This window comes from Anolis sagrei, chromosome 4 (assembly GCF_037176765.1).
Source record: "Anolis sagrei isolate rAnoSag1 chromosome 4, rAnoSag1.mat, whole genome shotgun sequence".
Taxonomy (NCBI): domain Eukaryota; kingdom Metazoa; phylum Chordata; class Lepidosauria; order Squamata; family Dactyloidae; genus Anolis; species Anolis sagrei.
In genome coordinates this window covers 65,998,549-66,024,437 of record NC_090024.1, presented here as the reverse complement: position 1 = coordinate 66,024,437, position 25,889 = coordinate 65,998,549, and the positions used below count along the sequence as shown (strand labels likewise).

The 25,889-nt window shown below is 37.4% G+C and overlaps 1 protein-coding gene across 1 annotated transcript; it reads right to left on the bottom strand.

Moving 5' to 3' along the window:
* Window positions 1–1,966: 1,966 nt before the first annotated feature.
* On the bottom strand, window positions 1,967–25,889 carry IMPA2 (inositol monophosphatase 2). The gene is made up of 8 exons (XM_060775026.2): window positions 25,664–25,889; window positions 19,674–19,807; window positions 17,573–17,677; window positions 15,894–15,939; window positions 15,220–15,328; window positions 12,512–12,620; window positions 11,133–11,284; window positions 1,967–9,712 (listed from the first exon to the last, which is right to left on the bottom strand). Exons 1-8 carry the CDS (start codon window positions 25,748–25,750, stop codon window positions 9,597–9,599), a joined length of 858 nt encoding a protein of 285 aa, XP_060631009.1. The 5' UTR covers window positions 25,751–25,889; the 3' UTR covers window positions 1,967–9,596.

Below are 25,889 nucleotides of genomic sequence, written 5' to 3'. Positions count from 1 at the left end.
AATTTCCAAATGACAAAATCAATTTTCTCCAACCCCCCAGTATTCAAATTTGGGCGTATTGGGTAAGGTCTTGCAAGGAATTTTCTAAGAGGAAGTTGGTACCACTACTATGTAGCAGGAAGCCAGCGGAAGTGACCGAGCAATGCCAGTTATCAGTAGCTCAATGACTGGCATTTCGGTGAAGGTTAGAGATGGACGTCCTCATTCTGTTTCCCTCCAAGTGCAAAGTTCACACTATAATACGCTATCTAAATGCTGAGGGCATAAATGCCACTGTGAAATTGTTTGCAGTTTATGGAGAGGACGTAATGTGAAGACAGCATGTGACAAAATGGGTATGGAATATATTGTGAGACCATGAAGAAACTTCGCAGAGCCATCCAAAACAAACGTTGTGGGATGCTGAAGGCAGGAGTCTATCTCCTTCATGACAATACATATCCACACACCACTCATGCAACACAAGAGTTGTTGATTTCATTTGATTGGGATATTTCAAGCCACCCCTCTCACAGCCCTGATCTCACACCCAGTTTTTTCTCTAATGCTGTATCATCTGTTCATTAAACTGAAGGAACACCTGGGTGGAAAACACTTTTCTGATAACGAGGTGAAAATCTAAGTGACAAACTGGCTGGAAAAGGCAGAGGGAAACTTTTATGACACAGGCATTGAAAACTCATCCCACAGATAACAAAATGTATTGAACTGAATGGTGATTATGTGGAAAAATAACGTAATACCTATGCTAAAATCCCTGTTTTCATTCTTTGTATTTTTTAAAAAATCTTGTAACCTTACTTTCAGTAGATTCCCCTGGATAACACTGGTAAGATACAGCATTAGAGGAAAAACTGATTTTTTTGCTGATGCTGCCATTGTGATGGGATAAGCTTGTAAATATGTCCAGTTTTGTCTTTGGTCTGAGTAAGAGTGCAGCTTCTGTTTGATGCCACTTTAACTGCCATAGCTCAATGCTTTTGAATCCTGGGATTTATAGTTTTGTGAGGCACCAACACTCTTTGGCCGAGAACGTTAAAAACCTGTAAAAACTCCTATGATCCCATAGCACTGAACCATAGCCATTAAAGTGATGTCAAACTGTATTAATTTTACTCTGTAGATGCAACAATCTCTCATTCACTATCATGTCAGAGCTTTATGAGGAAGATCTGTTTGGGTTATTTTCTGAACCAAGAACATTTTGGCATGATACTTTGTGCTTCTCAAATCATCTCCACATTCCAGAGAGTGACATGTAAAAGATCAGCACTAACCACAGCAATAGGGGGGGGGGGGGGGGGGAAATAACTGATGTCTGTTTTTATTCTAATTTTCTATGCAGTCTCTTCTTCCTCATAAACAACTCTTCTCCAAAATTCTTCCTCAATGTCAATGGCCCCGTTGGAGTTCCTTGAACCCAAAACAGATGTGCTTCAGTATGTATTCAACAGACTGCATTAAGCTGGTAGATGCTGGCTACCCAATTCCTAATAGAAATCAGTTTCAGAAACAAACCCATATAAAAGCCCATTCAGTGTTTGTAAAAAGATATAGAAGAGAAACAAGAAATGTGGGAAAAGGCTCTTTAGTCTGGAGAAGCCAAAGCCGAATGTTCTGGCCTTGCCACAAAACTTTTAGTTTTGCAAAAATAAACAAACAAAAAAGACAACCAAACAAACTGATAGTGCTCATTTTTATGTTTGCACTGCAAGAAGAGACATGGATCCTGCCCCATTAGGTGCAATTAACTGAGCTTCTATTTCAATAGTTGTTAGGTTCTTAGTAGCACTAAGGAAAATTAACTTACTTAGTAGCAAAATTGAATAGACCCCTCTTGTTTCCTTGCTTCCTCCCAAAACATGGTGCTAGTAAGGAAGTTTTCTAATTCTTCTCAAAGTATGATAGCCACCCTTTCATCCCCTTTCAAACACCCTGGGGTGAAAAAAAAAATACATACAAGATCTCAATTTAGGGTGACTTTATTTTACAGCTCAAGCACAGCTGCCAGCTACAAACTTTACAACATATTTGGCAACGTAGTGCCAGCGAACAGAACGCAAAACCTTTCACCTTCCGATTCCAAAACGTTATCATTTAGTCTACTTTTTGAAAGAAGTGTTTCATTTACAAATACAGATTCTCTTTCATCTTTTTAAAATAATAGAGTTGGTTTTCAAATGTAAGAGTAGGCCAAAAGTCAGAGGGGGTCCTATATATATATATATATATATATATATATATACTGTATATGATGCTGTGATATTGGATGATTTTGTGAGATTTTATTTTTTGTACATAATGTATTTCCTCTGTGTGTGTATGTGTGTGTGAATATATCAAGTCTAGTCATGTCCAACTCTGGGAGGTAGTGCTCATCTCCATTTCTAAGCCAAAGAGCTGGCGTTTTCCATAAACATCTCCAAGCTCATGTGGCTAGCATGACAGCATGAAGCACCATTACCTTCTCGCCAAAGTGATACCTATTGATCTACTCACATTTGCATGTTTTGAGCTGCTAGGTTGGCAGAAGATGGGCCTAACAGCGGGAGCTCACCCCGCTCCCCGGATTCAAACCACCAACCTTTTGGTCAGCAAGATCAGCAGCTCAGTGGTTTAACCTGCTGTGCCACCAGGGGGCAATTCACATATGATGCTATGGTATTGTAAATTATGGTGCTGTAAATAAAGCAAAAATTAAGGAGTTATTACATATTGAAACCCCTTTGTGACTTTTAACTCACCCTGTACTTTAAGGGTTGTCAGATGTGCTGCTCTTTGTTCAGCTGGCTCGAGCTGTATATTTGCGAAAACACTTTTTCCTCTCCTGAGCTCAAGTCAAAAGAGGATTATATACATCTGACATGGCAAATAGACTTTGGTGGTCTTTCCACTCAAATGGATACACATCTGTATCTATCCTATGGCTGTGGTTCAGGCCTATTAACACACAAGAGAGGATGCTTTCCAGTTTTCTTTTGAGCAGTAACCATTTGATACGGGAGACCCCAATTATGCATTGTGTATGTCCTTTGACAAAAAGAACAAAAGTCCCTTTACATGAAAGGCTCTTGGTTGCGTTGTAAGGTTGTCATTGTGCACACAAGTTCACAAATTAAAAGTCCTAATGAAAGTAAAGATTACCATTCAGAAAAGAAATGTGATGTAGACACAATCTGTACTACAGCAACGGTTGTCTATTTCTGCTGACGGACAAACAGAGTTGGAGGAGACCGCAAGGACATCCAGTCCAACCTGCTGCTGATTTGAATGGACTCACTAGATCAAAACAAAGGTCAATCCAACGTTCTACCTCAATTAGTGACAGAATGGATAATCTTTAGAAAATTAGAAAAAAATAATACCAAAAGAAAATACAGTAATAATGACCCCTTCTTGCTTGTAATTGGAAAGCAATTGTAAAAACCAAGCAGGATGTGATAAAAAAAAGAAAATCGAAGAAGAAAACCCCAAAATTACAGACTTTTTTGCAGTTAGTAACTTTCAGTATGTCAGCCCTTCCATGAATGAATGAGACAATTTTTTCATACATGTTTTTAAAAACTAGTGGCCATCGTAATTGTATCATATAGCAGTGGCAAAGGTAAAATATGCATTTGTCTAGACAACATTTCCAGAATCAACTGCAAATCAGTGTCCTTGGAATAACACAGCACTTTAATACTAATTTGACATTTCTAAGAATTTTGAACAATGGAGGTATAATTCTTTTTACCACCGTAAACAGCATTAGAATAATTCTTCTGTATCACATTAGTTATTCCTCATAGGCTCCTATGAGGTAGAAATGCCTGGATCACAAGTTCTTAAACAGCTAATGACAATTTGTTTACATGAAACAGAGGTTCATAAACTTTTATGTACAAACAGTGTAAACCAAGATGTTTTTAAAAGAATATTCAGACACTTGAGACTTGGAGAGTTCTTTATGTTGCCATAGAGACACACAAAAACTCCTTATCATGCATATGAACACTTCATACATACAAAATACTTGATGCCGCACAACAGCACAACGCATTTCTACGAGTGGCATCCAGGTTACACGATCCCTTGTGTTATATTGTTTTCAAGGGGAAAGCTTTCCTGAAAAGCAGAGGTGTGAATTGTGTAGCCCTGTAAGTTTTTTATTATCAAAATCCAACTCCCATCAGGTCTAACCAGCATGACGAATGGTGTCGTGTACTGGGAGCTTTAGTCCTATGTCCTCTGGGGCCCATTGACACTATACAATTATAGCACCATTACTGGTGCTGTGGATATATATTTTCCCACTATCAGAGTCCAAATTCTTTAAAAATGGCAAATGCATACTGATTATAATAACACATTTACTAAGATTACAGGTTGGATATTATTTATTTGAAATGCCTGGGACCAGAAAGTGTCCTGTATTACGGGGGATTTTGAAATATCTGTACTTGGAGTCTCTCTCTCTTTTTGCCACTTGCTTTTGCCATTTGAAGCTGTGGTGGCACAATGGGTTAAACCAGGGGTTCTCAACTTGTGGGTCCCCAGGTGTTTTGGCCTACAATTCCCAGAAATCTCAGCTAATTTACAAGCTGTTGGGACTTCTGGGAGTTGAAGGCCAAAACATCTGGGGACCCACAGGTTGAAAACCACTGAGTTAAACCCTTGTGCTGCTGAACTACTGACCTGAAGGTTGGCTGAACTGCAGATCTGCAGTTGGCAGTTCGAATCCGTGACACAGGGTGAGCTCCCACCTGTCAGCTCCAGCTCATGCCAACCTTGCAGTTTGAAAACATGCAAATGTGAGGAGATAAATAGGTACCACTTTGGCAGGAAAAGGCAGAGACACTCCAAGCAATCTAGCTGGCCACACAAGCAGGATGTGACAACACAGGCTACTCAGCTTGAAAATAGAAAAAGCACCTCCCCAGAGCCAGAGATGAGAACTGCCTCCAGAAGCCGGAAATGAAAGCAGAAGCCTCTGCTTTTGTTTGTGTGTCTCACTGTATATGAAAAGGCATGAATGTCTATGTATGTAAATGCTGTAATCCTCTCTGAGTCCCCTGGGGGAGAAGGGAGGAATAAAAATAAAGTATATTATTATGTGGTTGTGACACTTCTACTTTTTCGCTCATATCCTCAGTCTCCAGCCTCATGTCTGTTTGGTAGCTACTTGTGTTGCGTGAGATCTTTTATTTGCAGTGAAACTAATATCTAAGCCTTGTACTTCCTCCCCAAATTCCTACTGGCACCGCCACACTTCTTTATGAACCATTATAAAACATTTGTTTTGAGCCTTGATGTATATAATAAAACATGTTGCTTGATCTTTAGATACATCATTTGCCCAGATGCTCCACAATCCAAATTTGTTCACATAGTGGCTGAGATATACACTTTCTGATGTACACCAACTTGGTTTCAGGCACAAAATTATTTAAAATATTGTATAAAATTACCTTCAAGCTATGCATATAAGGTATTTATGAAACATACATGAATTTAATGTTGGGAACTGAGTCCCATCTCTAAGATATCTCTGTGCTACTCAACCTGTATTGAGTTACCAGTCAGGGATGTCTAGTTTGCCCTTAGCTTCTGCTGTGAGTTTCCTTGTTGGCCTTAGTCATAATAATAACAATTAGACAAGTCATATTCTCACAGCTTTAGCACAGCACCCCAATTTTCAATACAGCAATGAACCTGACTTCCTGTTAGTACTTTTACCACATTTTAAAGATAACATATGGTAAATGCTATATAAATGCTAAATTCTGGACATTCTGAAGTGCTGTATAAATTCTAAATACTATTAAGCAAGCATCAGTTAAATGTACAGAAATTTTATATATTTGTGCGACAGCAGTGTATCACAGTTTATGATCCTATTGTAATTGTTTATTGGCACAGCATTTGTTTGAAAACTTCTAGTGTCGTAGCTGTTGGAACGACTAGCTTTGTCGTCTAAGGGTGTATATCTTACAGACTACAGAAAGAGAAGAAATTGAGCAGCCACAGATTTTTCATAGCAGCTGCAATAATAGGAAACACTGTGATCTATTTCCTATTTGTTAAAATTCTGCTACCCACTATCTCAGGCATGGGCAAACTTCGGCTCTCCAGGTGTTTTGGACTTCAACTCCCACAATTCCTAATTGTGGGAATTGAAGTCCAAACACCTGGAGGGCCAAAGTTTTCCCACACCTGCTCTAGCTGGCAAAGGAACAGAAGCAAAGGAAATGGCATTCCTTTAAGCTAAAAGGTCAATTATGAGTAAGGATCAGTGTTCAAGTACGACATGAGCTTTTAAGCATTGGCACAATGAGGTTTAGAGTTTGTCCTCACCCCACTAACTGCACCCAAACCAAAGGCTTTAAAAATCCCTTTAAAAACAAAAAAAGTTACCAGCTTAGGAAACTGATGACAGTCTTTTGCATATATAAATATATACACATACTTTTAGGCTCTTTCTGCATAGCTGGCTCAATGCACACATTCTTTGTGTCTTTCTTCGAAGTTTTAACTTCTGTCTGGAGACATCACATTTCCTAAGCACTCAAATAATAATACTTAGGAAAAAGAGACATTTCGCAAAGCTAACACATTCATCGCACTGTATTACTCTGTGGAACAGGACTAACAAAGCAATTTATAGGCACCTGGATATTTTTGTAGTATAGTTAGCAATGAGTGACAGTGCCCGTGTCATAGGGCTGAATTTTGGTAAGACAATTATAATACAATATTATGATTATAACTTCCACATGGAATGGTGAATCAAATACAACACTGCTTTTCAAAGATTACTGAACCTTACAGAAGCACCACTAATTCCAGCAATGCCCTAACCTTGTATTTGCAAAATACTTTTTCAATTAACACATAAAAGTGTTCAAAACAACATGCAGCATTATGACCTTCTCCAAATCACCTCTTTCAATATTCTTATCTTTCTTGGCTCTGAATGCCTGTCTTGTCAAGTAGAGCAGGAAGAACCTCTTAGAAAATACAACTCTATCTATTTAAAAGGGAAGAGGCTGTATTTCTTTGGAAGCATTTAGTCCCAAGTTTACATATTATGCCAACTGTCCGAGACTCTTGCGCAGTGGTTCTCGGCCTGTGGGCCCCCAGATGTTTTGGCCTTCAACTCCCAGAAATCCTAACAGCTGGTAAACTGGCTGGGATTTCTGGGAGTTGTAGGCCAAAACACCTGGGGACCCATAGGATGAGAACCACTGCTAAACACTATATATTTATTTGAAGTATTGTTTGTTTCAGTAGTACTACATTTAGAACTAGGAGACCTAGGAAAAAAGTGGACACAAACAAGAGGCTACATTAGAGCTAATGTCCTCATATCTGGGTAGATATTGAAAATCAACAGCACCATTTAACTCCTATAGTTATTGTGAAGAACAGTAGCTCACGTCATTCTGAGAACGAATACAAACACCAGACAAGATGGGAAATATTTCCCTGTCTGCACAAGTTGGAACTGCAGATATTTGTTTATTGATTGAATAATCCACCACATTGATGGAAAACTGGTATCTCAAAGGAACAGACCAGGTTAAAAATCCTTTCTTGACATGCTTCTTTTCTATATTGAGGGATTTCTGTCTTTTGGAATAGATGACCATTCAGTCATATATCCCATCGTAGCTTCTACAGACCAGCCAGATCTTGACTATTTATCACAACTAAGTCTAAACATGTCAATTGGCCAAGCAAGGTCTGGTCCCATGGCTCTAGCAGCAATGAAAAGCTCTCAAAGCAGGGCATTTTAATGACATAACGAAGTAGATGCATTTCTAGGCATTAAATCTTTAACAGAAAATCTGACACTAAAGGCAAAAATAACATGGAAAGCATAGGTTCTTATCACATAAAAATGTATAACAGCTGAATGTGTTTCAGCAAACAATTTATCCACAATTGACAATGTGTATGTGTGAAATGAAACACTGAGGTCCAGTAAGGGTTGCACAACTAAACAAAAGTTTTGCAAATTTCTAAAGACCACCGGAAAGGTTTTTCTGAAATGCATCGAGGGATTATTTTTCCCCCCTTTACCATTCTCCATCTTCTTTATTATTTCCACACAATAAATCTATGGCTTTTAACATGCTTGGCGGACCTGGTTATCTGTTTTCCCCTTTTGTCTCTTTACTGCTGCTCCTGCATACTCACTAAGGGATTTTGCTATTTGCCTGGCTTCTGGAAGAGAAGCACATAGATCTAGAGAACTGCCCAATTATCGCATTTGGCACACTGTTGCAAAACAATACAATGCACTGTTCCTCCAGCCCTTCTTCACCATCCCCTAAGTACTAATGCTGCTAAACATTCCAGCTACTCAGAGGATGAGAAGGAAAAGGGGAGGGGCCGAGAGGAGAGAGGAAGACTTTGTAAAAAGGAGCTTCATTTTCAGAGGCTTTGTTAGCTGAGGTATGCCTGTATTTGTTAGATGAGCCTCTTCAGTCCTTTAAATATATCTCCCATTATGAGTTTAATACTATTTAAAGAGCTGCAAGACTCTTTTCTGCTAATATTCTATCTAACCCACAATAATGAATGGTACTTCGTGAATTTTGGCATCCTGTTATAGATGTGGGCAGGCTAGTGGGGTCGCCTTTGTTTCTGATATGAACCCTATGGTCCATCATTGAAATCTGGATGTAAAACACTGAATCAGGAAAATACATACGTTTATAGAACGAAACGTCATTGAGAATACGTAAAGCATCTACTTGTGCTTTCCCCTCACACTTTTGTGAATACAGTAACTTAATTTGAGAAGAAAAAAACTTTTTACTGATCCTATTACCAACGTAATATGCTTGCTGATCTACCTTTGAAATTCATCAGGTTTATCATCCTACATTTTGTCCTTCTCTTCCTCATGATTTTTTTCAGATGATATCATTAAAATTGCAAATATTTTGTTTTGCTCCTAGAATCAAGATTTTTTTGTGGGGAAATAGCCCCCTTTTACCTTCTGATCAGCATTAAAAACATTTGCGTCATTATTTACACAAGGACAATACACAATTCAAGGATATGTACCATTATCACTCTTGCGTGTACCATATAAATAAATGTAAATATCTAAAGGTATTTTCAATAAATGTACTTCTAACTTTAGACAAGAATAATATTTTTTTCTCTCAAGTATGGTTAAGCTGAGGGTAATTTAGGCACGCATTTTAAAACTGTTTGTCCCTTGCTGTGGGACAAAAAACTAGTTTACCTGAGTTCTGCAAAAATAAAGGGTTGTTTCTGGTTTGTAACAAAAATGCCATTTCTATTTCAGTCTCAAAAAGGTAACTAAGCAACTCAATCTGGGATATCTACAACATTGAAAAAAAAGAATAGCTGGAAAAAAAATCTTACTAAAAGGGGACCAGTTGGCATACAAAAATTAAAAGTTTCCCTTCACCTTCCTATAACACAATTAAAACCTCTTCTTAATACATTTGCTATATAGACTGTACAGGAAAACACACTACTAAGCCAGTTACCCTATAGGCAATCCATCTTGAAGGAAGAGAAAATTGCTCCAAAATGGCAGGTTTTCTGTTGATTTCTGAAATATTCAAGTCTTGTCAATTCTCATCATCTCTCCTGTAGTGAATTGTCTGTATTTCCTGAGCTATAAATGTAGCCATTTCCTGGGTACCTGCTGCAATGACCCGGCATGACATTAGGTCTAGAGGACCACCTAGGAAAGAGGAGGGATTTTATCAAAATATGTTTGTATATAACTTGGATTCAGAAGTAATACAAGACTCTCCCTCTCTGTGTACTCAAGGCATCAAGTAACTTCTTGATTAAGTCAGTAAATGTAGCTGCTGGATTTCATTGGGGTATATGAAGTAGCAAAAATAATTGCAGTGTTCACCTTCCTTCTATGGAAATAAAAAGCAACTGTTTGTAAAATTGAGACAGCACGTGTTATACAATTATAGTCACAATTAACTTTCTTATATTGTTCATTTGTATTTTATATAAGTTCGCTTGAACAACAGGATCCTACAGTCTGGCCCATTTTTTAAAGCCCATTGTAGCCCAGAAAAAAACTTTCCTGAAAGCTGGGAAGTCCGAGTGGGACAAACAAAATATGAAAATTGGGTAGAGGCAGTTTGCACAGGTCTATATAACTCTGACTTTGGAACTTTAGTTTTCCTGAAACTTCTTGAATCAGCCTCCTTGAATAATAGTAATAATAATTAATATATTTTTATACTCTGCTTTACCTCCCCAAAGGGAAATAACCCTGATATGCTAAAAGGAACTGTTTAACACCATCATAGTTAGGGAACTGATTTGAGTACCAGTCTGAACCCCATTTTGTTAAAAAAAAAAGGAATATAAATAAATATAGCAATAATAATAATAATAACCAACAACAAGAAGGCTCCTTCCAAAGACAGGGTGAGACATAAAGAACTCCCACATTTTCAAAGAATATTAAAAAATGAACAAAGTTATGGAGAAAAATATTGTATATATTTATAAAAAGTACATAAAAACAGTTTTGTTGTAATGGGTTTTAAAAATTATATTAGACAAATTATTTTGTAAGGATACATGCAGAATCCTCCTCAAACTGACTTGATATCCCCAGTACCATGGCATGCTTATGAGCAGAATGCCTTGAAGATTGCTGAGTGGATGCTCTCATTGCTTCCACATTTTCTGACCTTCTAACAGTCCTAGGTCTGCCAGAAATTTTCTTTTTTGTGTGGATCCAGTTTTCCCAAAGATTAGAAATCCATAGCAAAATCATTTTCCAATCTGGTACAGATGCATTTCGACCAAGCACAAAGCATATATAGAATGCTCTCTGTATCATCATCACAGAACAGTTGTTCTCATAATACGCTTGAACAAAGCTCCAATGTTCACTGGCACAACTCATGATGAGTAATCAAAATGACACAGCCTAATCTACCGAATTAGACCTATCCCACCTCTCTACTCCCACTACAACCTTCACAGTGCCCCCTCAAAATATGGGAGATCTTTATGTCCCACCCTATATTTTCTTCTGTGAATTAGAAAGCAGAAAAAAGTCCAACCAGATTATGTAAAAAAACACAAATCCTGTGACTCTTCTTAACAAAAATGTTTCTGCTCACCTGACGTATCTATCACAACACCACCTGCCTCTCGGATAATCACAGTAGCTGCTGCCAAATCCCAGCAGTGCAAGCCAAACTGGTAATAAGCATCTGCAGCACCAGACGCTAGATGGCAGAGGGCTAAGGTAGCACTTCCAATCACCCGCACCCTGTAACAAATTAAGGAAGGGGAGGGAAGGGAGACAGGCAAAAGACATGTAAGAACAACATTCCTGATAAAGCAGAATTCTATCCCCGCCCAAGTCATGCACAAAGGCTTGAAAACTAATAGTCTAAGTTTCTAGTGTTAGAATAAAATACTAGAAAAGAGACATTAAATTAGCTGGATATAGCTATGTATTGACTATTCAATAATGGTTTCAATGGGTCTATTCTCATTTATGCCTTAAACTGTGGGACCAATCTCTAATGAAGTCCCCTTAGCTCAATGTTCAGGTCACACAAAAATTTGGCAACTGTAAAAAGTTTCTAAATGCTACCCATTTACACAAATCTGTTAGGAACAGCATGCAGAAAAGGCTCCACCTGTACTCCACAAAAAGAAAAATCTGCCTGTTTAGCAAATGTTTGGTTTCTAAACCTATTTAATAATAATAATAATAATAATAATAATAATAATAATTTATATCCAGATTTATTTATATCCAGCATATTAAAATCATACAAACAATCCAAATACATAATTCCAAACCAATAAGAAAATAAATAAATATAAAACACCTTAAAATGAGCAATTTAAAAACAAATACAATATATATTTACATTCATGTGGCATCATGACGAGTTATATTTCACTCTGCTCCAGTCAATAACATTTTAGCATTTTCTGGCACTTTATATATACCAATATATCCAGGGGCACAAACACTTCTCAGATGGAATGCAGTTGCGGATGGGAAAAGTTTAAAAAGTCCTGATTTAGGCTAACCATCAGGATTCCAATCAATATGGGTTGGTATCTATTCACCAACTAGTATATATTCTGAACTATGAAAAATATCTGCCCATTTTCAATTTTTTGACCCAATACACTTCTGTTCTTTGTAATCTCGCAATGAATGCCAAGCCAGCAGTGGACAGTTTGTATCTTCCTCATTCACTTTATAAAAGAATGCTTGGTTACTATCGTAAATCCCAGGCAAAAAAGAGGGCAGCTTCCTTTCTTAATAGCAAAGCTGGAGACAGTTTAAAGGCAGTATTTTCTTTGGTGCACAAGAACTTCCCCTTGTACAGGTAACAGGGTAGTCTGGTTCAGCAAAAACTCTGGTTCTCAATTCCTACAAAACCTTTGTGTGTGTTCATTATGTTTCTGTGTACTACTCCTTCACCAAAATGTTGATAAAAGGATTACTACTGAAATATTAAGAAAATCTTACCCGTGAGCTTGGGCCCTGAGCAATCTCTCCATGTTACTAAGAAATACTTTCAAAGTGTCAGGATCACGCTTTGGGCCAATCTCTGTTAAAATCAAGGCCTTTGAGATGTCTGTAAGATAAAATAGATGATATGTATTATTGGAACTGTTTTTCAAAGTAGATCTTTTCCAAATGCTACTGCAAATCATATTTTGTTTTTTATAGTACATCTCAGTTTCCACGTACATATATCTTTTAATGCTGATTCTTGGTAAGTTCTAAATTCCAAAACGGTAATAGTTTTTATCTTGAAACTACCTTTAGCATTACATTCTTTACACTTTATGCAGAAGCAAATCTTAGTCATAGCAGCAATTCAATATTGAACAACTGTTATCTCCTAATCTACAACTTCTGTTTTGGAAAGGCATGACCTTTTGGAAAACCAGAAATCTCTATGGCCTTTTGGAAACGTGACCCATTTGGAGATTAATTGCATTCACACTATTTGGAATAATCATAACCTTTTGTGAAGTACGATCTTCCTGAGAAGAGTTAAATATTTGTTTGAGTGAATCTTCTTCTTAGTGGTAAATACCCACTAGTATTCATGCAAGGCAAATTAGGCTTGTCAGTTGTTAGACTGATATACCCAATTATCTCTCTGAATTGTGAGGAACAAAGATATGCCAATGGACAAAATATATAGCTGATCTTCAGAAGTGTTATTTCAATTGCCCAAAAAAAACCTCTACTCTCCCATAAAATATATTGGTTTTTAAATCATGCTCTCAAGAGACCAAAAGTAAGTAGTTTTTGTTAACAGTAACATAGTTGATTTACTTACAAACTTCATGTATTCAGCATACAGGCACATTTCTTGCCCCACTTTGTGCTGGTCAGTGACCGTAATAAGGTTTTGTATTGTATAGGTACATTTCTTATTGGTTGACAGTTTAAACAGTACGTTCTCTAAAGCATTTTATTTTAGTCTCTTCTTTGTTGCATTCAGACTAACACTCTCTTCAGTCTAATACATTACTGAACACTGACTCAATACAGACTGACTACTAACTGCAGCACACTGACACTACCAACTGCATATTGTACTAAACTGTACTTTACTACTTCTGATGCAAATTGGCTTCTAAAATGCAGTCTCAGTCTGAACAGTCCCAGATCTGGTCACATGGTCTGCAGTCCTTCCCACAACCACAAACAACATAGAGTTAAGGGAAAACTGCATATCAATAGATACATGCAATATAGTAAGCAATCACAATTATGTACATAACAAATAACTGGTATAGGAGTCTTGTAGAAGGTTGCTATTGTTAATAATAATATTAACATATATTAGGAAAAAGACAGTGTTGAAACTAAACTGCAAATTTAAATATATATATAATTTATTAATAACAAAGCCAAACAAAAAGAAATCTTGGTTTCTTGTTTTTGTTCTGTTCCTGGGATTACCTGAGGTGATGATTCAGAAAATTGCATTGCATAGACTGCATCCCCTCTAGTTTCTTAGACATGTTTATCGTGGTTTTCTATGACAACTGGTAGGTGGCATATATATTCTGTATTTCAAAAAACTAGATCTGATGGGGGAAACTGGTGCCATTTTTGGAATCAGCAGGTCAAATATAACCAGGAACAGGTCTAACATCTGAGGCACCAAAATCTGTGATAGCCAGTATAATTTATGTTCATTGAGAAAGAAGCACGAGGCCATGCAATACTTCAACAAGTAATCCCCTTACTATGTGTTCTATCCTAGGACTAACTAATTGTACTGAATTTTTTTGGGAATTCCTCTGCTTTCATTTTGTATCATCAGGATGTTGTAAAAACATTTGAACATTAAGTAAAGGTAAATCTTAAATTAAATTAACATTAAATTAAGTCTAGTTCTGTCTAACCCTAGGGGGTGGTGCTCATTTCTCTTTCTAAGCCGAAGAGCTGGCATTGTTCGTAGACACCTCCAACATCATGTGGCCAGTATGACCGCATGGAGCGCTGTTACCTTCCTGCAGAAGCGATATCTATTGATCTACTCACATTTGCATGTTTTCGAACTTCTAGGTTGGCAGAAGCTTGTGTTAACAATGGGAGCACACTCCGTCCCGTGGATTTTAACCGCCAACCTTCCGGTCAGCAAGTTCAGTAGCTCAGCAGTTTACCCATAACTAATCTTCCAGCCAATGTGAGGAATATAGGAGCTACAATTCAACAATGTCTGAAGAGCCACATACAGGTATTCATTATCTCTGCCTTCAACTCATGGCATCAACTCAGACTATCAGACCCATTCCACTATGAAATCAGGGCTGCTTCATATGTGCCCCAATATGGAATGGAGGCTTTTAAAGTTGATTTCCTTACAATAAGCTTACTACCCAAAATAAGCTTTTCAAGTAGTTTGACCTAAATCTTTAGATCACCCTCAATTGTAACATTTTAAATGTTAGTAATATTTCACTATAGAGTCATCCCAAATAGAAGTGTAGGCAGCAATCATCAGTTCTGTTGCATCCCATTTTACAGCGATTTTTAAAAGTTCCTTGTAAACAAAGTTTAAACTAAATAAATAGTTTAAAACATGGGATAAAAATGAGCAAGAGTTACACAGATGGCACATTAATTACTTGGGAAATAGCATCAATTCTGTGCAATTATAACATTTGAAGCATTTATTTTAGAGTGCTTACAACGTATAAACTAACCTGTCACTTTCGATACCTGTAGCCTTTTGTCATTACAATATGCCCCTTGACCTCTTCTACCAGTGTATAACCGTTCTTCAGTGCAGTGATAAATTACACCAAATTCAAGCTTTAGGGTTTTAAGAAAAGAAAAGTAACATGAATGCAATTTTAGACAATGTATAAATATAAATCAACTAATATTGCTTAACAGCATTCAAGTAGAGTCTATTATTTATAATAATTACTCTAGACCTTCAATTTAATATATTACATAACATGTAAATAGCTGAATTGCTCTATCTCCTTATACAGGTATACTATGGCTCCTAATTACATTCATTATTAGAAATCCAGAAAACAGGTTTTCTTCACTGTACTGATATGACTGGCAACAGTGGCAAAATATTTAGTTTTAGATTTAATCTTCTCAGCAAAGATATTCAGACATTTATGGAAGCTCATAATAAAATTGCTCATGGAATAATTGGCTTGAGTATCATACAAAACTTACCAAAGCATGCAAATCAAAATTAGATTTTCCCAATTGGAAGGACAAACACCTTTAACGGTTTTCTCTAATTTGTGTCCATAACATTTAGATTTTATTAGCCAGATTCCTATATAATGGGCCATTTATTCCTATATATTCAGCCAAAGCGTTACAGACCAACGCACAGAACATTATGTTTTACCTCTTTGTTAACAGCAAATCCAATACTAACAGCTACAGTCGGAAATCTGTATAAATAAAATCAGTTGCATCTGTTTAATACACTTTAAAACAGAATCACTTTCCAGCAATATGACAGTGATGATTCTTGGCCAAAAATATTACATATTTTTAAATGAATGCTTTTTTTAAATTTTAAAACACATTATTAATTTTAGAAAGTGGTTCCATGGGTCAGTTCAGCAGTGCTTTTCCACTGAAGCATGGAAGAAATGTCAAATTCTGCCTTGGTTCAGAAAGTGCCTTTCCATTCTCTTAAATCTTGGGATGATGTGCAAGTAATGGAGACTAAGAGTAGAACCAGTGAGTAACGAGGTTATGCTGTGAAGAGATTAAAGGATGTGGCATTTGATCTTCTAGAATGAAGTTCAGAGCTCAATCCAACTTCCAGACATGGCAAAGTAAGAATTATTTACAAGGTAGACGAGTCTCAAGAATTTCCTCCTCAAAATATTTAAAAGTCAGTTTTTCTACAATTTCAACATGCTAGAACCTGTACAGTAAAAGAATGTCTATGTTATTACGAACAACAGGCTCAAACTTATATTTCGTGACAGCAAAGTAACTTACAAACTGGAATGAAGTTCTAAGTTAATGAAGGCTTTGCTACCATCATAAGGAAAATATTACTATCATTTTCAGAATGATTAGTGATTACACTATGTAACACAATTGATTTTTGTCCCTGGGTTATAAATGTCAATTCCTAATTTGTTCTATCATAAAATCATGGAAAAGGTTTATTAAACTGCAAAAACTTTGTTTTTCCAAGACATCCTGCAACACAATGAATATCTGATAAAGCCTCAACCAATTCAACATAATTTGTGGCAGCCACAAAAATGAAGTTTCTGGTAAGTACCACACAAATAAACAGGAAATAACACTTTAAAAACATGAACAGATTTTTTTTCAAATTTTGCTACATAGTGTTATCATTATCAATAATATTGATGTTTAAACAGTCAAACCAAAAAAAAAAAATCTTTTCTTGGTGTCTTGGTTTTTAAGCCTGTTCCTGGGGTTATTTGGGATGCTGATTCAGAAAATTGCATTGGATAGACCATATCAGCTCTAGTTTCTTATATTATTATGTAGAATGGTATATGGCATATGTTCTGTATCTCAAAAACTAGATCTGATAGGGGAAAACTGCTGCTATTTTTGGAATCAGCAGGTCGCATACACCCAGAAACAGGGCTAACATTTGAGGCACCAAAATGTGTGTTGGCTAGTGTTATGGGCATAACTTTTTCTTAGAAAAGGAAGAGTAAAGAGTAAATACTTTGGAAGATAAACACTTTCAATAAATTGGAAAAAAAAAGAGCAGTGAAGAGTGTCATCTTTTGAATAAGAGGAACTGTAAGCAGACCAGGGTCCATTTTTGTCAGATCCACAGTATGTTGCTGCACCCCTCAATTGACCAAAATTATAGATGACTAGAAGTTTTGAAAGAGTCAGGAAAAATGTACATTTAAAGAAGGAAAATACTTCTGACCTTGACAGATGTAAAAGAAACTCAGCTAGCATTTAAGCCAGCCTTATTTGGAGACATCAGACACAGAAAGAAATCTTCAAACAAGAACACCACACAGTAGGAGAAGAGAGAAAAAGAACTAGGCTCACTGTCTTTATATTTACCGATGAACAAAATTACAGGTGCCATCAACAGGATCAATGATCCAGGTAGGACTGTCATTGAGGATGCACTGTGAACCAGCAGCAGTAGCTTCTTCGGCAATAAACCTGTTAAGTAATGCACATTTACACCATGAATGAGAACATTCAAATTGGAATTTCACTGGAGGCAGACACATTTTTGTACTGGCATCACTCTAGCTGTTCCTTGTGACATTTGACTTCAGAGAGGCAAAACATGAAGTAGGTTCTTGTGGGTTTTTTCGGGCTATAGAGCCATGTTCTAGAGGCATTTCTCCAAACATGAAGTGTTTTTGAAAGTCATTCAATAGGATTTTTACCCATATTTTATGATGTGAAAGCTTCTTCCTCTCACCATGCTGGAGACCCCCCTCTTTGAGTAACAATCCAGAAGCACATAAATTGAAGACAGGCCAAAATGCTCATTTTGGGATGTATTCCAAGTATTTGTTTTCATAATGCTTATTCTCATCTATAGGTTTTCAAGGATAAGGGCATTTACACTGAAATCATTTTTGAATTTGCCTTGTACTCTTACAGTATTTCTGTATGAATGCTATTAAAATGGGAAATAAATTTTATTCAACACAGTATTGCAGTATGGGCAATACAGTATCAATTTTAGGCAAACATTAAGCTCAGCATGATGATCAATAATGGGCAATGTATTGTTTCATCCCAATATGTGCTCTGTTAAATCTGTATGTCAACAGACTATAAACATTTTAGCTGAGAATCCCTATCACATCACATTTTCTGGGGTTGTGTCTCTTAGTATTATGTGAACAGATGTCAGCTAAGAACAGGCAGAAACCACGATATTCATTTCACTAAGGGGAAATCTAATCTGGATTTCAGAAGACAGAGTCTGGAGCATTAAAAAACCCCAACACATAATTGTCAACTGACTCCATATTGTACCAGTCCAAATGCTTCCCTACTGTTTGAAACAGATTCTCCATTGGCATGCAGGAGGAGGAGGAAAGAGAGAGAGAGATACTTCTAAATCCTAAACAATTATATAATATCCAAACTACAAAGATCAATATTGTCATCCATTTGGGAAAATGAGTGACTGTTTCTCATGTCTCAAAATTAACCAGTCTGCAGGAGGTATGTTCCTGAACTTATTGTAGAAACAGGAAACAGGATAGTAGCAAACCCTATTGAAATCGAGAACTTCTGCCAGACATTACTATAGAGTCACCCTGGAAAACATAAAAAATTCTGGGAATTTGCTAGGTCCTTAAGGGCACAACTTCTTAAATTGTGGTTCCAACCCCAAATGGAGACCCCCTGAGCTCAGTGGTTCTCAACCTGGGGTCCCCAGATGTTTTTGGCCTTCAACTCCCAGAAATCCTAACTGCTGGTAAACTGTCTGGGATTTCTGGGAGTTGTAGGCCAAAACACCTGGGGACCCACAGGTTGAGAACCACTGCCTTAGCTCAATGTTGGGGTCACACAAAGAATTTGGTTTCTGCTTCAATGCTATAGAATCCAGGAAGTTCTAGTTTTAGCTTTCTCTGCCAAAGATTGCTGCAAACTACAGCTCCCAAGATTCCACAGAATTGAGACACTGCAGTTAAAAGGGTGTCTAAATTACATCAATGTTGCAACCTATATCCAAGTCAAATACACTTCACAGGACTATTATAAAATAGATTCACAACAGGAAAGAAATATAAATATAACTAGTAGTTTGATTTTCTTCCACCATGCAAGAAAAGTACAAACAAAACACCCCCAACAGATGGCTATCCAGATTCTGATCAAAAACCTCCAAAGAAGAAGACTCCACCACACCCTCAAAGAGCATATTCCACTGCCGAACATAACCAAATAGAGGTTTTTCTCCATTGCATTTATGCAGGATATTATAATTTAAGCACATCTGGCACCAAATGTACAATTGATAACAAGCTCCAGCCAATCCCATTTCACAAAATATTGTGCCCTATGGGACAACCATATGCTCCATTCATACATACAATGCATGAGGCAGCCTTGCTACTACTGACATTACTTGAACTTCTATATTCACAGAATCCCAGAGCAAAACATTAATTCTATAAGGATAACATACTTGTGAGAGGGAAACTTCTCTTTCAGAGCAGAAACAATTAAGTTTTCCACGAAGTGATCCGTTTCTGTCACAAGATCTGCTGCAGAGGTTTTGGTGGACACCTTCTTTTCCTCAGTGAGAGCGTTCTTAATGATCTAGAAAGAGTACATCAGATATTACTTTACAAAGCATTCCTACATCCCTTAAAACCAAGAACAGATAGAACTTTCAGCTCACATATATCATAATAAAACAATTTCTTACCTACCTCTCCTCGTTCTATATGACAAACATATAGAGAAAAATACAGTTCCCAGTTGCACCCGTATACAGTTCTGATAAGATAAATGCTGGCATTTGAAACAGTGAAATCTTCTTTTGTGGATTTAACTGTTTCACAGTTTGATTTAAAATAGCCTCTCTAGGAAACTCTAGGTCATCTAGTATGACACTATAGTCAACTTCCTCCAGTCATGCAGAAGCTGACCATAGTTAGATGACCAAAAAAATTCCTCAATTAAAAAAATAGCATTTTCTTTATTTGAGGTTTTTAAAACTTTTATAGAGTTCCTCTGCGCCCAACCAGCAAATATGGAGGGCTGACGTATTACATCTGTATTTCTATTGGCTTATTTTTGTATCAACATATAAAGTGTAATGCAGCCTTCCCCAACCTGATGCCCTCCAGATATTTTAGACTACAACTCTTATAATATTCAGCTAATATCAAGAACACCAGGTTAGTTGGCCACTGATCTACTCTTTTAATATTAATGTTCTTCAACTCCATTGACTTTTTATCATTTCAAGTTTCAGTATGATGGAAGTCAGATTATTTTCTCTTCAAGCCTTTCCAACATCCTCATGATGCTTCAAATTTACACACTAAATTCAGAAATAGGTGAATACAGTTTATCACTGGAGCCATATTTACCAAAAGTTAAGAGGAGAAGGTATATGGAACACAATAGAATCACGTGTTTATTTTCTCTTCTTATCGCTGTGACATTAGACCAGATACTACTGTGAAACAGGGATCTCACTTTGGCATTTATATGTGATATTGGAGACCTTTCCTGAAAGATAAAGGTGGGTAACTGCATTTTTCAATCCTGCATTTGCCTTCAACAGGCAGCAACTGTGCACCCAACATGACTAGAAGGGACTTCCAGTTTCAGCTGACCCTTTTCTTTTAAAAAGGGTTTTGCAGTATGTGAGACTCTTTGGGATAAAACCCATGCTCTTTGCAACAGATCTGACCCAGATTAAGTGGGAGATTTGCACATTTTAAAGAAAACCTTTATGGGTCTGGATGCTTTAGTTTTATTCAAGACTAGAGCCTGACTGTGAAGCTAGGGAAGCTACAGTGTTGTTGAAGGAGGTAACCGTTTCCCTTGAAAGCAAAGGAATTTCCTTTGAATTAGGTCCTTTTTCTTTGACAGGTGCAGCATTTGGTTCCCCACGTATATAACAAGTGTGAAATAATAGTTTAAAGTATTTAATACGCTTAGGACAAACACTCAGGCTTGCCATTGCAACTGGATGTGAAGTTACATAAGACATAAAAATAACAATAATGGACAAGAAGCTATTCAGAAATTGAGGTAAATGTCAAGGGAACAAAAAAATAGACAAGTTTTCCTTTCTTTGATTTCTGCTCCTCCCTTTCCATTGATAAAATAATGTCATTTTAATCTAATTCTCTTTCAACATTTTAAAAAAGACAATATATGTTATTAAGAAATACCATCATAATATTGATGTTTTCTTAAAGGTATGTTGGTAGAAATATGATATTTTTGAAGTGAATTCAGAGGAGAGATAATGATTACAAGGCTACACTCCCTCAGAGTCATAAATATCTGCATGGGTTATATTAAGCCATATAGCCTCAACCTCAACTTATAGAAATGCCTCTGAAGGCCCCAGCATGACCATCCCATGCTTTGCAGCAGGAAAACAAAATCTTAGAGGTCTTCAGCAGCTTCATCATAGTCAAATGCACAATGATGAGAGAAGTTCTTAAGATTACTTGGAGGATCTTTGTGGATCTCAGTGCTACTGTATCTACTATGTATGCATCTGGGGATGTAGCTAGATGAGTCTTACTGGAAAGGACAGTATAGCCATGTGAAATGGCTTGAGGGGTTTACTTCAAGCTCTGCAGAAGAAGGAAAGGAATATACCAACCCCCATAGAGCCTGAAAAATACATCCTTATATTCTTAGGCCCCTAAGAGAAATTCAGAATTTTGCCTCTTAGGGACCTATTATGAAGCACAAGGAATAAAGGTCACTCATATTCGGCAGTAACAAAACTCTGTTATTTAAATGTGTTTTAATCCTTATGCTAAATAAAAATATACCCACATGCTCATTTGGAGATACTGAGGAATGAATAAGGAAGGGTACACCTACACTGTAGAATTAAAGCAGTTTGATACTACTTTAGCTACCAATGCTCAATGCTATATTATTGTGGGAGCTTTATTTGGTCTTTAGTCTCCTCTGCCAAAGAGCACTGGTGTCTCATCAAGCTGCAATTCCAGTGATTCCATACTATTAAGCCATGGCAATTAAAGTGGTGTCAAACGTTCATTCTACAGTGTAGAGGACCCTCAGCTATGCAGTCCCATAATAGTTATATATATTTATCTTCGCTTTCTTTCAATATACAGACTCAAAGTGGCTACATAGCCACAACAAGCAATGGCTTTCTTTTTTCTTTTTTTTAATAATAACTTCCTGTGTTTTTCTCACTTTGACAGCTAATTGTTTTCTGAGTTGCCTTGTGTTTCAGTTTTGAGAGAGAGGATACAAAATAAATAAAAATATAGCTAAGGAAGCCAGTAAACACAGGTTTGCATGGACTGAGAATTTCAAGTAAATGTGCATTTGGTCTTTAGGATTTTGTTCCTATAAAGCACAACAACATGTACAACTGGTAAGGTATTACCGTACATACTCGAGTATAAGCCGACCTGAATATAAGCCGAAGAACCTAATTCTACCACAAAAAACTGGGAAAAAGTATTGACTCGAGTATAAGCCAAGGGTAGGAAACGCAGCAGCTGTTGGTAAATTTCAAAATAAAGATAGATACCAATACAATTACATTAATTAAGGCATCAGTAGGTTAAATGTTTTTGAATATTTACATAAAACTGTAATTTAAGATAAGACTGTCCAACTCTGATTAAATCATTATTCTAACCTTCTTATGTATCCTTCCAATAATAATAGAGTAAAATAAGAAATGCAATAAAAATAATAGCAATAGAGTAAAATAATGGAAATTTAATAAAAATATTAGAGTATAATAATAAATGCAATAATAATAATCCAATGTGTGATCCAATACAAAAGCCAGCATAGTGAGCTTTTTTTTGCTGTGTACTAAACTTGTTGTGTATCAAATAATAATAGAGTAAAATAATAAATGTAATAAAAATGATAAGAGTAAAACAATGTAAATGTAATAGTAACAATAAGAGTAAAATAAATGCAATAATAAAAATAGAGTAAAATAATAAACGTAATAATAATAATAATAACAGAGTAAAATAATAAATGTACAGTAATGAGGACATAATATACATATTTGAGGAATGCAGTTTGAAACCACTTGAATTGCCATGGCTCAATGCTATGAATTCTTGGAAGCTGCAGTTTGGTGAGGCACCAGCACTCTTTGGCAGAGAAGGCTAAATAGCAGTACCCTGTAAAACTACAACTCTCAAAGTTTCAATGATATTTTAAATAAACATATTGTAATTCTATGGGGTCAATTTAATTCGTACACTTCTGCACTTAGATAAGCACACAAGACTGATAATAAATGCTTTTTCTTAATGTCAATCACTAGAAAATGAACCTCTTTTGTGCTCACTTTAGTCTCTCTCATCCTATGTCCTTCCACAACTAAAAAGGTCATTTCCTATTTCTGCAGCTACGGCAACCAAAAATGTGTGAAGACATTCAGTCCTGTGAAGTCAGCATGGCAGAATGTTGCCTAAACTGCACTTGAGTTTTTGAAATAATAGTACCGTAACTAAATAGTGATACAGGTTTACTGGAAATCTGAACTGCAGCTCGACCATCCCTTATCTGGAAATCCAAAATACATCTTGGGAATTCCACAAATCATAACACTCCAAAATCCAAAACTGCCCACTTGAAATATAGTAACATCTCTGCTTTCTGATGGTACTTGTAAACAAACTTTTGTTTCAAGCACTACATGATTTAAAATACTGTATAAAATTGCCTTCAGGCTATGTGTACCAGTGAATGTGAAACAGAAGTGACATTTCATGTTTAGACTTGGGTCCTATTCCAAGGTATCTCACTATGTACGTATATGCAAATAAAGGTATTCCAAAAATAAATCCAAAACACTTATGGCTCCACACTTTTCCAAGAAGGGATATTTGACCTGTATTTTAAAAAGTAAACAGCACATCTTTTCAGAATATTTCCTTTATGATTTTCAAGACATTCTGAAATAGAGCGCCTTGAGTCAGACGCTCAGAAGAGGCTTTGTCCTTTACCAGTTCCTTTGACCAGATCAAACCGAATCCGTTCACCTTTTGCTCTTTTAATCCAGTTTTATTTCTCAGTTTTTTATGAAAAGTACCATGTACATGTTCCCTCTTTCCTATCCCTCTCCACTCTCCTTACATAGGACAACTCAGGCTTACTTTGACATAAAAAATCTCCTGGACAGACTTATAGTGCATCTATATTGCAAAATTAATCCAGTTTGACACTGCTTTGACTGGACTCAAAGCTGCAAAACCATAGGATTTGTACCTTGTTGAAGTCCAAGAGTGTTGATGAGTTAGTCCAAGAGTTAGATTGGCCCCCTCCAGCCTGACTTTCCGGAAAAAAAGTAAAAACCTGGCTCTTCAAACAAGCCTGTGGATATACACACTATAATAGATAAACACGGTACTATGGAAGAGTGAACTCGGAACAGCTTATACGATGCTAATGGAAAATGAGTTTAACGGGAAGACATTGATGATTATAGTTTGAATGGTTTTATATGTATTTTTATTATGTTCTGTTAAATATTTTAATGGTATTTATTAATGTTGTGGCATCAAACCGCTGCCAATTGTAAGTCGTCTTTGGGCTGAGAAAGGCGGGATAGAAATACTGTAAATAAATAAATAAATAAATGGATGCCAAACTAAGAGTGTTGACGCCAACCTTGTTGATATCCAAGAGTGTAGAAGCCAAAGCAAACTACGACTGCTCTGATTCCTTAGCATTTGAGTTCTGGCAAAGTAGTACCAAACTGCATTAATTCTACTGTGCAGACCAGGCATGGGCCAACTTGGACCCTGCCTCCAGGTGTTTTGGACTTCAACTCCCACCATTCCTAACAGCCTACCGGCTGTTAGGAATGGTGGGAGTTGAAGTCCAAAACACCTGGAGGCAGGGTCCAAGTTGGCCCATGCCTGGTCTGCACTGCAGAATTAATGCAGTTTAGTACTACTATTCCTAACAGCCTCAGGCCCCTTCCTTTCCCCCCTCAGCTGCTTAAGCGGAAAAGGAAAAAGGAAAAAGGAAGGGGCTTGAGGCTGTTAGGAATGGTGGGAGTTGTAGTCCAAACATTTGGAGGGGCCCAAGTTGGCCCATGCCTGTATATCAGACATGGGCCAACTTGGGCCCTCCCTCCAGGTGTTTTGGACTACAACTCCCACCATTCCTAACAGCCTACCGGCTGTTAGGAATGGTGGGAGTTGTAGTCCAAAACACCTGGAGGGAGGGCCCAAGGGAGGACATTTATTTTGTGCAAAATGAATGCAGCTCAGCCCCACATTGAGCTGCCCAGGCTGAAGCCATGAGAAGAGGGAAGCCGGGCAAGGTCTTGCACCTTCTCTGCCAAGAGCACAGCACCCAGCATTCCTGAGCCTCGCTGTGGGGGCAGTTGAGGCGGTGCTAAAGCGCGCCAACTCCTGAGTGCGGCTCCCACGAGGGCGAGGGAGCGAGGGCCCGGCTCACCTTGCCCGCCTTCCGCGCTAGCTCCACGGCCGCCTCCAGGCACTCCTTCCAAGGGTCCGCGGCTCCGGCCTCCTTGCTGGGCTTCATGGCTGCCTGCCTGCTTGCTTGCTTGCCTTCCTTCCCCGGAGGGGCCTGGCTCTTCCCAAGGGCAGGGCGGGCAGGGAGGCCGGAGGGCGGGCCTTTCCTCTCCCTCGCAGGAGCGTCACAACGAGGCGGGGTTGTTTAC